This window comes from Rhinoraja longicauda, chromosome 34 (genome assembly GCF_053455715.1).
Source record: "Rhinoraja longicauda isolate Sanriku21f chromosome 34, sRhiLon1.1, whole genome shotgun sequence".
Lineage (NCBI taxonomy): Eukaryota > Metazoa > Chordata > Chondrichthyes > Rajiformes > Arhynchobatidae > Rhinoraja > Rhinoraja longicauda.
In genome coordinates, this window is record NC_135986.1 from 7,457,772 (window position 1) to 7,473,773 (window position 16,002).

Below are 16,002 nucleotides of genomic sequence, written 5' to 3' on the forward strand. Positions count from 1 at the left end.
TTAGTGACCTCCGCCACATGGCTGCGCGTTGTCGATTTGGTGCATTGCGGGACGAACTTGTTCGAGATAGGTTGGTAGGGGGCATGCTTGATGACAAACTTAGAGCTGTGCTGCTTCGCAACACTGAGTTGACCCTAGACCAGGCTATCCACTCCTGCCGCTGGTCACTATCTTAAACAAGTCGATTCACGCTGCCCCTGCACGGTTGCAACGGATGATAATGCAGCTGCAGCGGTTTGATTTCCAGATCGTCTACAAGAGGGGTAAAGACATGCACATAGCAGATACGCTATCCAGAGCCCCGCGCAGAGTCAATGAACAGCACCTCTCCGAACAGGATGAGTTCTCGGTCATGAAGGTCTCGTTTGTGCCGACTGATCGTTTACGCCGCCTAGCCGAACACACGGCTGCTGATGAGACTTTACAATTGTTGTCCACAGTCATACGGGCTGGCTGGCCCCACAAGCAATCAAATACCTCGTTTGAGATATGCCCCTATTTCCTGGTTCGCGACGAACTAGTGCTCCAGGACGGTATCATAGTCAAGGGCCATAAAGCGGTGGTCCCAGCCGCACTCCGGGACGAATACTACAACGACGTCCACAGGGGTCACCCCGGCACCGAGGCAACCCTTCAACGGGCGCAAAGCATGTTTTACTGGCCCGGGATGACGAAATACATACGTGAAAGAACCGAAACGTGCGCTGTCTGCAACAGCCTGGCACCACATCAACAGAAGCAGCCCCTACTGCCCCAACCAGTCCCGTCTCTTCCATGGTCCTCGTTGGCTACCGACATTTTCGAGTGGCGCGGGAAACACTACCTGGTTTTGGGTGACTCTTACTCGGGGTGGTTCGAGATAGACCTTCTGCGGACCATTTCCTCGGAGGCTGTGATTGAGAAGCTGCAACGGCACCTCTCCACACATGGATCCCCTGCACGTCTTCAGTCTGACAACGGTAGGCAGTTCACCAGCCAAGCGTTTAAGGATTTTGCTAACCGATGGGACTTCCAACACATTACCAGCAGCCCCGAATTCCCGCAGTCCAATGGGCTCGCTGAACGCGCCGTCCGGAGTGCGAAACAGCTCATGGAACGAGCTTACCTTGCCAAATCTGACTTATACCTGGCCTTACTCAATATACGAAACATTGCTCGAGATCCTGTCCTAGGTTCGCCAGCCCAGCGTCTGATGTCTCGCCAAACCCGTGCTCCCCTGCCTGTCTCCCAGCAGCTGCTCCAGCCGCATGTTCGGTCTCCGCCCGTGGTGCAGCGGCAGCTACAGCGTCACCGGGACGCACAGAAGCGGTTTTTTGACAGGTCCAGTAGGCCGCTCACGCCTCTTGCACGTGGGCAAGTGGTTCGTCTGCAAACCGACAAGGGCCATGCACGGCTGGGACACATTTACGGGCCTTCCACGGAGCCACGTTCATACCTGGTCAAAGTGGATGGGGCCATCTACAGACGCAACCGTCAACACATCCTTCCGGTGAAGGAACCGCGTCCTGCGTCTCCGAGTCGTGACGCCCCGCATCTCGTGTTTGCTCCCACCGTTGATTCACCACCAACCGTTGTTCCTGCCGCGGGTTCCCCGCGTCGGTCGGTGCCTGTCATGTCGCCTGTTGCGTCCCCACTCTCCTCCCCTTGTTCTCCCACGAAAGGAGGTGAGGCGGTCTCGTACCGCACGAGGACCGGACGGGTTTGTAGGCCACCCGTTAGATATGGCGATTTTGTGTACCGTTGATTTTGTGTAACTTTGCTAGTATGTTCTTTACATTTGTTGTTCAGTGTTTAACCTACCGTTGTTTCTTTATTTCTACAAGAAGAGATGTAGATGGGCTATTGCCAATCGTAGTGTTTGTTAGTAGTGATGTAGATGGACTATTGCATGCTAGCCAATCGTAGTGTTTGTTAGTAGTAGCCCCGCCCATTATGTGTTGTATATATTAAGAACTTGCCTGCGTCAGTCAGTAGGTGCAGCAACTCGGAGCTGGAATGTACTGCACCTCCTGTGATGTAAGTGTTGCATTAAAAGCCATGTGTTGTATTACAGCGTTGGTATGATCACTTCATTACACTGTAGGGACATAGGGATTGGCCAGGTAATAGAACCCTCGGATTGGGTTACGGTCACGGGGTGAGGAAGCGCGTGGTATTTAAATGCTTGGCGCCAAACGTTAGATTGGAGATTAGATTAGTGAGTGAAGTTAGTGTTTGTCCAGAAAGAAGTCTGTCGCGTTTGTTACGGGTTTTATACTAATAAAGGATTTAGATAATACCACTCGTCTGGACTCACTACATTGGTGACCTCGAACGTAGGAAGAAAGCAGCAGCATGTCGCAGGCGGGAGCGAGCGCGGGCGAAATCCATCTACCGCCGTTCTGGGCCCATCAGCCGCACCTGTGGTTTGTGCAGGCAGAATCACAGTTCCATCTCAAAAAGGTGGAGGAAGACCAGGAGAAGTACCATCATGTGGTGAGCTGTCTGCAGGCGGAGGTGGCTGCGCGGGTCAGCCGATACCTGACCAGTCCACCCCAAACGGACCAGTACGTGGGGCTCAAGAAGCTCCTGCTGCGGACCTTCGGCTGGGCCCAGAGCCAGCGGGCTCTGAAGCTCCTCCATTTGCCAGACCTGGGGCAGCGGCTGCCGTCGGAGCTGATGTCCGAGATGCTGGCTTTGGCGGGCGACCATCAGCCGTGCATGATATTCGAGGCGGCCTTCCGGGAGAAGCTACCTGGGGACGTCAGGTTGGTGTTGGCGGACGCCCCTTTTGAAGATCCGGTATCGTTCGCCGAGAAGGCAGACACGCTCGTGAGGGAACGCAACGCCCGAGACGGCTCCGTTAACCGGGTCTCGAGGCCCAGCGGCAGTCGGGGGTGCGGCCGGGAGAGCGACGCATCGGCCGCTATTGCGCAGCCGGCCCGCCAAGAGAGGGCGGCGGCGCCTGTTCATTGGCAGCGGGCTCGACCAACAGAGCCGGATAGGCGTGGCTGGTGCTCTTTCCATCGGCGGTGGGGCAGCGAGGCACGAAGCTGTAGATCCCCGTGTTCGTTTCCGGGAAACGCCGGGGCCGATCGACTGTAGAGGCAGTCTCGGTTGGCCGTAACCACCGCCTCTACGCTACGGATCAGAGTACCGGGATCGTTTTCCTGGTGGATACGGGAGCGGTCGTAAGTATTGTGCCCCCCTATGACTGTGAAGTTCGAGTGGGGGAAAAGGGCCCACCCCTAATTGCAGTGAATGGTAGCACCATCCGTACATACGGTAAAAGGACCATGTCCCTGTCCTTCGAGTCCAGGACTTACCGTTGGGAATTCATCGTTGCGGATGTGGGCCAGGCCATATTGGAGGCAGATTTCCTATGGGCGTTTTCCTTGGTCGCAGACGTCCGAGGGAGGGGCCTACAACCCTCGGCTGATGTACGGCCTCGGGATACTGGGCCAGAGGCTTCTACAAGCGCCGCCCCACCCAGCCTAGTCATCCAGTCCATTACCACAGCTCCTGGTCAGTTCGATGCGGTCCTGGCCGACTTCCCACAGCTCCTCGTCCAGCGTTTTGATTCACCTTCGGAGAAGCACGGGGTCGTCCATTTCATTCCAACCGAAGGGCCGCCGGTTTTTGCCCGGGCACGGCGCCTCCCACCCGACAAGCTGGCCAGGGCGCGAGAGGAGTTCCTAAACTTGGAGAGGTTGGGAATTATTCGGCCTTCGAGTAGTCCGTGGGCCTCCTCCTTGCACATGGTTTCCAAAGCATCTGGGGGGTGGAGACCATGTGGTGACTTCCGTCGACTCAACGCGGCAACACGGCCGGACCGCTACCCGATTCCACACATTCAGGACTTTTCAGCTAGCCTGGAGGGGGCGACAATATTTTCAAAAATTGATTTGGTGCGGGGATACCATCAGATCCCGGTCCACCCGCCGGATATTCCGAAAACAGCGACCATCACCCCGTTCGGACTGTTTGAGTGGTTGCGTATGCCTTTCGGCCATAAAAATGCAGCCCAGTCATTCCAGCGTCTGATGGACCGGGTGGGTCGAGGGTTGCCGTTTGTCTTTATTTATCTAGACGATATTTTGATTGCCAGCCGTTCGGTCCAGGAACACTTGGTCCACCTCCGCACCGTGTTCCAGAGGCTGCAAGACCATGGCCTGATTCTCCATCCGGACAAGTGCCAATTCGGCCTGTCCGCGGTGGATTTTTTGGCTCACCGGGTTACTCCGGCCGGTGCCACTCCCTTACCAGCTAAGGTGGACGCGGTCCGCTCTTTCCCCCGCCCGACTACCATCAAGGGCTTGCAGGAATTTGTGGGCATGGTCAATTTTTATCATCGGTTCGTGCCTGCAGCAGCTCGGGTTATGCGTCCCCTTTTTCAATGTCTCGCAGGTAACCCCGCGGAGTTGGTATGGTCCGTAGCAGCGGAGACGGCTTTTGTTGCAGTCAAACAGGCCCTCACCAATGCCACCATGCTGGTGCACCCGCGCTCCTCCGCCCCCACAGCTCTGACGGTGGACGCCTCAGACGTGGCGGTGGGTGGGGTTTTGGAGCAGCAGGTTGACGGTGAATGGCAGCCTCTTGCGTTTTTCAGCAGGCAGCTCTCTCGAGCGGAGCTCAAGTACAGTGCGTTCGATAGGGAGCTCCTGGCCCTTTATTTAGCAGTCCGGCACTTCCGTTACTTTTTAGAAGGCCGTTCTTTCGTGGCCTACACGGATCACAAACCTTTGACATTCGCTTTTGCTAAGGTTTCTGATCCGTGGTCGGCTCGCCAGCAGCGGCACCTAACCCTCATTTCGGAGTTTACGACCGATGTCCGTCATATTGCGGGTAGGCTGAATGCCGTTGCTGATGCCCTGTCCCGGCCGGCCATTCCCTCCGTAGCCGTGGTTGGTAAACAGGTGGATTTCCAGGAGCAAGCGGAGGCTCAGCGCCTGGAAGGAACTGCCGCGGTGTATGCCTCCACAACCTCGGGACTGCGTTTAGAGCAGGTGGCGTGTGGCCCCACAGGTACCAAGTTGTGGTGCGACGTTACTCTCCCACGCCCTCGCCAGGTGGTGCCTGCCGCTCTGCGGCGCAAGGTTTTTGAGGCCATTCATGGCCTGGCACATCCGTCCATCAGGGCGACTTCAGCCATGGTGGCCGACCGGTTTGTCTGGCATGGCCTGCGAAAGCAGGTGGCAGCCTGGGCACGCGCCTGCATTCCGTGCCAGACCTCCAAAGTCCATCGTCATGTCCAGCCCCCGCACCAGACATTCGAGGTTCCCCCCGCCCGTTTTTTCCACATCCATGTGGATTTGGTGGGTCCATTGCCCTATTCTAGGGGTTACACTCATCTACTGACGGTGGTTGATCGGTTCACTCGTTGGCCGGAGGCGCTCCCGTTGTCGGACACCTCGGCGGCCTCCTGTGCACGGGCCCTGGCGTTGCATTGGGTGGCTCGTTTCGGGGTCCCGGCTATTATCACTACAGATCGGGGAGCCCAGTTCACCTCGTCTCTCTGGGCCGCGCTGGCGCAGCTTTATGGTGCTCGATTACAGCAGACCACCGCCTATCATCCCCAAGCCAACGGGATGGTTGAGCGTTTCCATCGGCAGCTGAAGGCGTCCCTCTGTGCTCGCCTGACTGGCTACGATTGGGCTGACCAGCTGCCTTGGGTCCTCCTCGGCATCCGTACGACCCCACGGGCTGAGCTGGGCACATCTTCGGCCGAGCTCGTCTACGGTTCGCCCCTGCGGGTGCCGGGCGATATTCTCCCTTCCACTCCCGCCTTGCCGCCATCCGTCAAGTCAGTCTTGGGCTCCCTCCGGGAACGGGTGGGTTCTCTGGCTCCAGTCCCCACCTCTAGTCACGGAAGCACAGCAGTTCACGTTCCTTCGGAATTGCGGAGCTGTGATTTCGTGTTTCTTCGGAAAGATTGCCACCGCCCCCCTCTTCAGCCGGTTTACCAGGGCCCGTTCCAGGTGCTCAAAAGAGGGACTGTAACCTTCACCTTGCAGGTAGGAAATCGTCAGGAGCTGGTTTCAGTGTCCCGTCTCAAGCCGGCCCATTTAGACCAGGACCTCCCCGTGTCGGTGGCTCAGCCGCCGCGCCGGGGCCGGCCTGTGGCTGCTCGACTGGTCCCGTCAGCGGCGCCCAGTTTACCACCTCTTGGGCCTCCGCCGCCTATGGTTGGTCCCGGGCTGCCGTTGTTCATCAAGTGCCCCACGTCACCTGCACCCTCCGCTCCAGTGGACCCCCCATCGCCTCCAGCGGCGGCGTCCCCCCCCCCCCGCCTCCTGTCACGCTGCGGGTATCGGTTTCCCCCATCCGTACACGTTCTGGGCGGGAGGTTCGGCCGCCCGTGAGGTATGGTTTCGAGGGTTCTGGGGGGGGTCATGTAGGGACATAGGGATTGGCCAGGTAATAGAACCCTCGGATTGGGTTACGGTCACGGGGTGAGGAAGCGCGGGGTATTTAAATGCTTGGCGCCAAACGTTAGATTGGAGATTAGATTAGTGAGTGAAGTTAGTGTTTGTCCAGAAAGACGTCTGTCGCGTTTGTTACGGGTTTTATACCAATAAAGGATTTAGATAATACCACTCGTCTGGACTCACTACAACACCAACTATATCATAATCATTAATAACTATCTCCACATTTAATTCATCCACCTTATTACGTATACTCCTTGCATTGAGACACAAAGCCTTCAGGCTTGTTTTTACAACTCTCTTACCCCTTGTACGATTATGTTGAAAAGTGGCCCTTTTTGATTTTTGCCCTGGATTTGTCTGCCTGCCACTTTTACTTTTCACCTTGCTACCTGTTGCTTCTACCCCTATTTTACACCCCTCTGTCTCTCTGCTCCAGCTCCCATCCCCCTGCTACATTAGTTTAAATCCTCCCCGACAGCACTAGCAAATACTCCCCCTAGGACATTGGTTCCATTCCAGCTCAGGTGCAGACCGTCCTGTTTGTACTGGTCCCACCTCTCCCAGAACTGGTTCCAATGTCCTAAAAATTTGAATCCCTCCCCCTTGCACCATTTTTCAAGCCACGTATTCATATGAAATATCCTCCTATTCCTACTCTGACTAGCACGTGGCACTGGTAATAATCCAGAGATTATTACCTTTGAGGTCCTACTTTTTAGTTTATCTCCTAGCTCCCTAAATTCACCTTGTAGGAACTCATCCCGTTTTTTACCTAAATCGTTGGTGCCAACGTGCACCACGACAACTGGCTGCTCACCCTCCCCCTTCAGAATGTCCTGCAGCCGCTCAAAGATATCCCTGACCCTTGCACCAGGGAGACAACATACCATCCTGGAGTCTCGTTTGCGGCCGCAGAAACGCCTATCTATTCCCCTTACAATTGAATCCCCTATCACTATAGCCCGTCCACTCTTTTTCCTCCCCTCTTTTGCCGCAGAGCCACCCACGGTGCCATGAACTTGGCTGCTGCTGCCTTCCCCTGATGAGGCATCTCCCCCAACAGTATCCAAAATGGCATATCTGTTTAGGAGGGAGATGACCGCAGGGGACTCCTGCATTACCTGCCTACCGCTACGCTGGCTAGTGGCCACCCGTTTCCTTTCTGTCCGCTTATCTTTTACTTGTGGTGTGGCCAACTCACTATACGTGCTATTCACGACCTTCTCAGCATCGTGGATGCTCCAGAATGAGTCCAACCGCAGCTCCAACCGTTCAATGCGGTTTGCCAGGAGCTGCAGCTGGACACACTTCCTGCACACGTAGTCATCAGGGACACCGACAATATCCCTGATCTCCCACATGTTGCAGGATGAGCAATCCACGGGGCCGATCTCATCTGACATGTCTTACCCCCAAATTAAATCAAATCCCTCTTAATCCTTTAAACTGTACCTTTACTAAAAAGCACTGAACCCTTAACTCACCGAACCCTTAACTTCCTGAACCCTGAACTCACCGAACCCTGAACTCACCGAACCCTTAACTAAAAGTACGAATAAAAAGCAGAATTACAACGCCCAATCAGCTGCTTCCTCTAGTCCGCTTCCACCAATCAGCGGCTTCCTCCAGAACACTTATTTTAAAGTGTGTGGGAACGTTTTTATCCCGAACCGCCTCCAACCGCCTCCAACCGCCCCCAACCGCCCCCAACCGCCTCCAACCGCCTCCAACCGCCCCCAACCGCCCCCAACCGCCTCCAACCGCCCCCAACCGCCTCCAACCGCCCCCAACCGCCCCCAACCGCCTCCAACCGCTTCTGGGCCTCTGTGTGAACAAAGCCCCGCGCTGGGTTTTTAAACCTACCGCCCGGACGCCGCTCCAACCGCCTCCAACCGCCTCCAACCGCTTCTGGATGTAGTTCAGGAACAAACAAACAAACAAACAAACGAGAGTTTTGGTATCAACAATAAATGAAACTAATATTTTTTATCCACTCTGTCTCCCTCCCCTTCCTTCACCCTCACTCTCCCCTCTTTCTCTCCCCCTCCTCTTTTAGGAATACATTTACAATAATAAATTAAACTAAACTAATATTTTATACAACCTCCCCGTCTCTCTCCCCTCTCTCCCGCTCCCCTCTCTCTCTCGCCCTCTCTACTTTCTCTTTCCCTCTCTCTGCCCCCTCCCTCTCTGTATCTCTCTCCCCTTTGAACAGAACAGAACAGGATAGCTTTATTGTCATTCGTTTTACCGAACGAAATTAATTTGCCAGCAGTCACAGAGACAAAAACCAAAAAACACAAGGCACACAACCCCAACACAAACATCCATCACAGTGACTCCAAACACCCCCTCACTGTGATGGAGGCAAAAAAACTTCCTCTCTCTTCCCCCACGTCCCTCCCACGGACAGACAGCTCGACCCCTACCGAGGCGACCGACCCGCACAGCCCCCGCAAGGAGATGGAAGGTCCCGCGGCCGAGCCGTACCGGGCGATAGAAGGCCCCGCGGCCGAGCCGTACCGGGCGATAGAAGGCCCCGCGGCCGAGCCGCACCGGGCGATAGAAGGCCGCGCGGCCGAGCCGCACCGGGCGGTGGAAGGACCCGCGGCCGAGGCGTACCGGGCGGTGGAAGGTCCCGCGGCCGAGGCGTACCGGGCGATAGAAGGTACCTCGGCCGATCCGCACCGGGCGGTGGAAGGCCCCGCGGCCGAGCCGCACCGGGCGATGGAAGGTCCCGCGGCCGATCTGCACCGGGCGATGGAAGGTCCCGCGGCCGAGCCTCGCCCCGAGGAAGAGACCTAAAAAATAAAATAAAAAGTATCGGATTACGTTGGCTGATTTCTTTTCGAGCCAACGTGATGAGCAGATGGAGTCAATGGTGGAACGTCTGGTCTGTGTGATGCATTGGCCTCCATTTATAACTCCCTGCAATTTCTCGCGGTCGAGACAGACATGTCCCCGATCGTATATGATTATTAAGGGATTGGACACGCTGGAGGCAGGAAACATGTTCCCAATGTTGGGGGAGTCCACAACCAGGGGCTACAGTTTAAAAATAAGAGGTAGGCCATTTGGAATGGAGATAAGGAAAACGTTTTTCACTCAGAGAGTTTTAAATCTGTGGAATTATTTCCCTCAGAAGGCAGTGGATGCCAATTTTCTGGACGCTTTCAAGAGAGAGCTAGATAGAGCTCCGAAGGAAAGCGGAGTCAGGCGGTATGGGGAGAAGGCAGGAAGGGGGACTGATTGAGAATGATCAGCCATGATCACATTGAATGGCGGTGCTGGCTCGAGAAGCCGAATGGCCTCCTCCTGCACATATTGTCTATTGTCTATTATCTATACTCCAGTAATGCACATTCACGGTCATTAATACGGTCCGCGATACGGTATCAGGTGTTTTACTGTGATCTTCCTCCTGTGCCGACTCCTCACCATGCCTTCGCATTTGTCCAACAGTTCATTTGTGATTAACCCCCACTCAGTACCTTCTTTTGTATATCAATACAGTTTGCGTTACATGGACAATCTTAGTAGTCATCTTAGTACGAATGTTCAGCTCTGATCATAGTTGTTACTTATGTCAGATCATTAGGTTAGGTGAGGTTAGACTACGTCTATTATCATCACATGTTCCGAGGTGCAGTGAAAAGCGTGGGTTTGCACGCTATCCGCTCAGTTTAGATACACCATCAACTACAATCAGTTAAAGTCCGTAGATGGAGCGAGGAAGATACAGAATGCAGAAAATGGTTCATTACATAGAATGTCATGCTGAATATGGTCACATTGCCTAATTCTGTTCTCCATAGAACTGGACAAGTGCAATTGGAGAACTCGAGTTATGTGAAAACAGAAAGCAAAAATATGACTTACTGTGCCGAGGTGCACAGCTCGATCGACGGATGAAGCAATGCTTGTATGATCGATGAAAAATCCTGCCGGTTTGGTGTTGTTGTAAACACTGTAGCTGACAGGCGCTTTAGGTTTTAGCTTCAGTTTTAGGTTTAATATTGTTACATGTACCGAGCTACAGCAAACAACTTTGTTCTGCAAGCTATCCAAATAGATTACATTTCTTATGTATTGACACTATCGGTTCAAGCTCGTGGACAAGGGGCACTTGTGTATGTGGATCCACTCAGAGCGTGGTAACTGTATGGATGCGCACAGCGGGTGGAAGACATATAGAATGAGGTGCAAAAGGAGGTAGTTGAAATACAAACTGTAGATGGGCTATTGCATGCCTATTTAACATCATTTAAAATACATTTGGACAAGCACATCTAGGAAGAGCTGAGAGTGATTCACGGCAACGGCGGCAGTTGGGACGTTGTAGATGGGGTACATTGATCGGCGTTGGCAGGCTGAGTGGAAGGACCTGTCCCCGCGGTGTATGACACATGACAATAGATAGAGCAAAGTGGAAGTTACAGCGTGCAGTATCCATGTATCAGCACTGCAGCGCACGTTTGTACATCTGTACCCCAGACGAAGTTCAATGTCCATGATGGGGATAGAGGGAATTGAATTAGTATCCTAGCCTATGGAGGGACTGTTCATAAGCCCAATAACGGAGGAAATGAACCTATTCCTAAGTCTGGTGATGCGCGTTTTCAAGCTTCTCTACCATTTGGAGTTGGGGAAAGAAGAACTGAGCGGGGTTGGCAAAGTCTTTGATTATGTTGGGTGTTTGGGTAATGTTATGCAGCGTGGAATGTAGATGGATAATATGATTGGTCTGGGGTCTCTAATAGACTGGGCTATATTTACAACCCTCTGCAATTTCTCGCGGTCCTGGCAGAGTTATTCCCAAATCAAGCTGCCATGAAATGTGACAATATGCTTGTAGAAACATTGAAAATAGGTGCAGGAGGAGGACATTTGGCCCTTCGATCCAGCACCGCCGTTCATTGTGATCATGGCTCATCATCCACAATCAGTAACCTGTGCCTGCCTTCTACCCATATCCCTTGATTCCACTAGCCCCTAGAGCTCTATCTAACTCTCTTTCAAATTCAACAAAGTGAATTGACCGCCACTGCCTTCTGTGGCAGAGAAATCCACAAATTCACAACTCTCTGGGTAAATAACATTCTTCTCACCTCAGTTTTAGTTGGCCTCCCATTTATTCTGTTACCGTATATTGACAAGGGTAACAGGGGACATAATAATCGTCTTTTTGTTTTCGTTTCTGTGCCTTCTATGGTGTCGCTTCAATGTGATTGCTCCACGTCAGAGTGGCAAGATTTAAAAGAAACTGAAGGAAGGAATTTACACTCCAACGGTGGTGGGTACATGGGACAAGCAGTGGAAGGAGTTAGTGGTGAAGTGTTCTACAGCCAGAGCGTTTGGAAATACAGATGCCAATGAGACAGTAGCAAGAAATAATTAGGTAGCTGTTGTGCAATAAATGTTGAGCAGGAACTGATTCTGCAACAATGTCCAGGTGTGCCGACGAGCAGCACCGATGTTGCTTTGGGTTTGAACATTGATACCACATTGCATGTTGTTCGTCAATATCGGAGTTTTGATGAGATCATTAACTTCTGACATAACATATATTCCTTCTTTCCCCAGATGTCTTCTGACATCTGAGTATATCCTGACCTCCTCTTGTATTTCAGATGCCGGAGAATTACTACGGCCCGCAACCCGGTATCAGCGTGTGTTTTGTTTTCTTAATCCCGTCCCCACACTTCACCTTCGCGCCATTGCCCAACAATCCATTTCTGGTTAACGGCCACTCATCACCTTCTCTTTTATATCAACACCGCCTGGGTCTCGTGTACAATCTTAGTCAGCATCGTAGAACGACCATTCTCGCTCTGATCAGAGTTGTTATTTATCTCAGGTCATTTAGTCAGGGTAGGTCTATTATTATCACATGTAACGAGGTGCAGTGCAAAGCTTTGTTTTACATGCTTTTCACTCAGTTCACACAAAACAATCTGTGTAAAGACAAGTGCAATAGATCTGGTTGAGGGAAAGATACAGAATGAAGAATATAGTTCATGACACAGAATATCTTTCTGCATGTAGTTTTATAACTTCCACCAAACCCAGACTTGTCCGGGTATTTGGAATAACTAACAATCTTTTCTCAAGCCACCTTGCATAATTCCAGTCCACCGTTCTTCTGGGAGCTACATCTTTGCATTTGGTGAACGAGATATCGGTTGGAACACCAATCCTTTTTTGAACCCGATGTAAAATTCGTATTAAACTGTGCCGATATGCAAAGGTAAATACAATACAATACAATATATCTTTATTATCATAGTACATGGGGTACAACGAGATTGGGAATGCGCCTCCCATACGATGCAATAATTTAATTAATTTATACAACAACAACCAAACGAAACAAATTGTAACAGTTTTAAGACAGAATAAAGTGTAAGTAGATCTGTGCCGTTTCACTGTGCGATGTGACCATCCGGCTCAGCAGGACCGGTTCATAGCAGCTATGGCCCTGGGGATGAAGCTGTTCCTGAGTCTGGAGGTGCGGGCGTAGAAGGCCTTGTATCGTCTGCCCGATGGTAGAAGTTCGAGCAGACTGTTGCAGGGGTGTGAAGAGTCTTTGTGGATGCTGGTAGCTTTTCTGAGGGAAAGGATACAATGCATCCATTAACGATGAAGCCTCCTCGGTTTGCAAAGGTGTAAACAATTAAGTTGAAAGGTAGATTGAGATTTAGGCTTCAGTTTCACGTTCATTATTGTCACGTGTGTCGAGGCGCAAGAATAACTTTGTTTTACATGCGATCTCAACGGATTAAATACGACATACAGATGTTATCAGTTCAAACTCAAGAACAATAAATAAAGCAAAGGGAAGATACAGAATGCAGTACATAGTTCGCAGTATGGTGGCGCATCTGTTCTATAGAGAAATATCCGCCATGGAGTAGGAATAACAGACAGTACTATCCGTACGTACGTACTATCGTGAAGGTGACAGGGTAGACCATCTGATCAACTGTTGGTCCTTTGAAGGCCACTTTTTTTTCGAGGGACACATCATGACTTCAATCTCTGCACCGAGTTGAAGATCCGTATCGCGCTCTTTAAATGAGATAACGTCAAAGCATAATAGTCTACGGAGCATGTGCTGGTAAATGGGACTTATTCATTGGAAATCGCAGACAAGGATAGTTGCTGGGCTGTTTCTCTGCCGTGTGACTCGTGGCTCTCGGTCCAGTCAATGTACTTTTTCTCCATTTGTGGTATCACCTTTGTTAGTTAAAGCAGGGCTTCGCTCATAATTATCTTTATGGCCCGAGCTCTAGATGGAGTGAACTTCTATATTCCGTGGATGGCAGGAGGATAGAAGGGGGGGGGGGGTAATCTTACAAAGGTGTATAAATCGTGAGGGGATTCAATAGTGTGGCTGCACTGTCATTTACCCAGAGGGAGAGGGAGAGGGAGAGGGAGAGGGAGAGGGAGAGGGAGAGGGAGAGGGAGAGGGAGAGGGAGAGGGAGAGAGGGAGAGAGGGAGAGAGGGAGAGAGGGAGAGAGGGAGAGAGGGAGAGAGGGAGAGAGGGAGAGAGGGAGAGAGGGAGAGAGGGAGAGAGGGAGAGAGGGAGAGAGGGAGAGAGGGAGAGAGGGAGAGAGGGAGAGAGGGAGAGAGGGAGAGAGGGAGAGAGGGAGAGAGGGAGAGAGGGAGAGAGGGAGAGAGGGAGAGAGGGAGAGAGGGAGAGAGGGAGAGAGGGAGAGAGGGAGAGAGGGAGAGAGGGAGAGATGAATCGATGACTAGATGCCTAAATGGCTATCTGGCTCGACGGATGAAAGGCTAGTTGGCTACTTGACTAATTGGCCACCTGGGAAGCAGGCTGATTGGGTAGATGGCGAGCTCAATAACGCCAGATGGGTGGGTGGTCAGTATTCGAGATGGCTTGATGGGTAGATGGCTAGAAAGCTTGTTGGCCAGCTGGCTACATAGTTAGATAGCTAGATAGCTATGCAGCTAGCTAGATAGATAACTACATGGCTAAATAGCTAGATAGTTGGATAGCAATAGGAGATATGTAAATCGCTAAATGGCCAGATTAAGAAATAAATAGCTAGATTGATTGTTACAGAGACAAATGGATAGATAGCTCCGTAATTAGATCACTGGATAGCTAGCTAGACTGCTAGCTACATAGCTGGATAGCTGGATAGTTGGATTGTTAGCCAACGGAGTAGATAACTGGGGAGATATCTAAATATATAGCTAGCTAGAGAGTAAGATAGCTAGCTAGGTAAATAGTTAGAAGTGTGCATAGCTAGGTGGCTAGCTCGATAGAGAGATAGATAGCATGCTAGCTAGTTAGAGAGATAGGTATTTAGCCTGTTAACTATATAGCTGGACAGCTGGATGGATAGTCAAATTGATAGGTTGCAGGGTCCCTAAGTAGGCGGAAAGCTGCTTTACTAGTTAGCATGACAGCTAGATAGCTGGATATCAAGTTATGTAGATTGATAGCCAGCGGGAAAGTCAGCCAGAGAGCGTGTTAGCTCTCTACATAGCTAAATAGCTGCATTGCTAGATAGCTTGAACGCTAGACAGATGGAGGGCGAGATAGCTGGATCTCGGCACAGCAAAATAGTTAGGTAGTTTTGTCGGCAACTCTTTGTGGAGTGCGCTCTCTCGCTCACTCGCTTTCTGGCGGCCGCGTGAAAGGGAGAACGAAAGAGTCCTAGTTGGATCCAGCTAGATAGGTGCCAAATCGCTGTAAAACTCACTTGCTATCTGTCTACTGAGCCATCTACTGGCGTGGCTGGCTAGATGCCTAGCTGACTAGCCATCTAGCAAAGCTCTACCAAGCTAAACCGCTATATGGCCGTCAAAGCGGTTGGCTAACAATCTACTAATCTAGTTATCTCTCTACCTAGCCATCAGTCTCGTTAGCGACCTCGGTATGTAGCTACAGTTCGAGATGGCTTGATAGCCACATAGCTAGACAGCTAGATGGCTAGAGAGCTAGACAGCTAGATAGCTAGAGAGCTAGCGTGGCTTTAGCAATTAGCTGGATAAAGAGATGGCTAGACTGCGTCGGGCATCGCATTTCTGCGCACATTTTCTCATGGCATTTGTAAAGGTGTTGACGTCGTCGTTCGGGTCAATTGTCAAATCCTTGAATAGCGACCAGTGTTAGAGCTCTAGGGGCGAGTGGAATCAAGGGATTTGTGGAGAAGGGGTAACAGGTTACTGATTGTGCATAATCAGCCATGATCACAGTGTAGCGCGGTGCTGGCTCGAAGGGCCAAAGGGCATCCTCCTGCACCCATTTTCTATGTTTTCTATGTCTATAGACTCCGTCCAATCCCGGAGTCAGTAATGAGTTCATAAGTTCATACGTTATTTGAGTAAGTCACTAGGCTCACCGAGTCTGATCCCCCATTCGATCATGGCTGCCCTATTCTTCCCACTCAAACCCAACCCCAACTTTGACACTCTTACTAATCACGGACCTGTCAATCCCCAATTTTAAAATCTGTTAATTCCCTAATGACGGCCTACAGAGGCGTCTGTGGCAGCATTCCCTAGATTCACCACCCTTTGACTAGCCTCAGAATAAAAGGACATACATTCAAAATGAGATGA

General features: G+C 51.6%; 1 protein-coding gene across 1 annotated transcript in view; it reads left to right on the forward strand.

The window, feature by feature from the left end:
• Window positions 1-214: 214 nt before the first annotated feature.
• The window catches only part of LOC144609310 (misshapen-like kinase 1), a 161,055-nt gene continuing 145,267 nt past the window's right edge, over window positions 215-16,002 (forward strand). Inside the window, 1 exon segment of the mRNA XM_078427741.1 lies at window positions 215-1,599. Coding sequence (XP_078283867.1) covers window positions 215-1,599 — 1,385 coding nt within the window.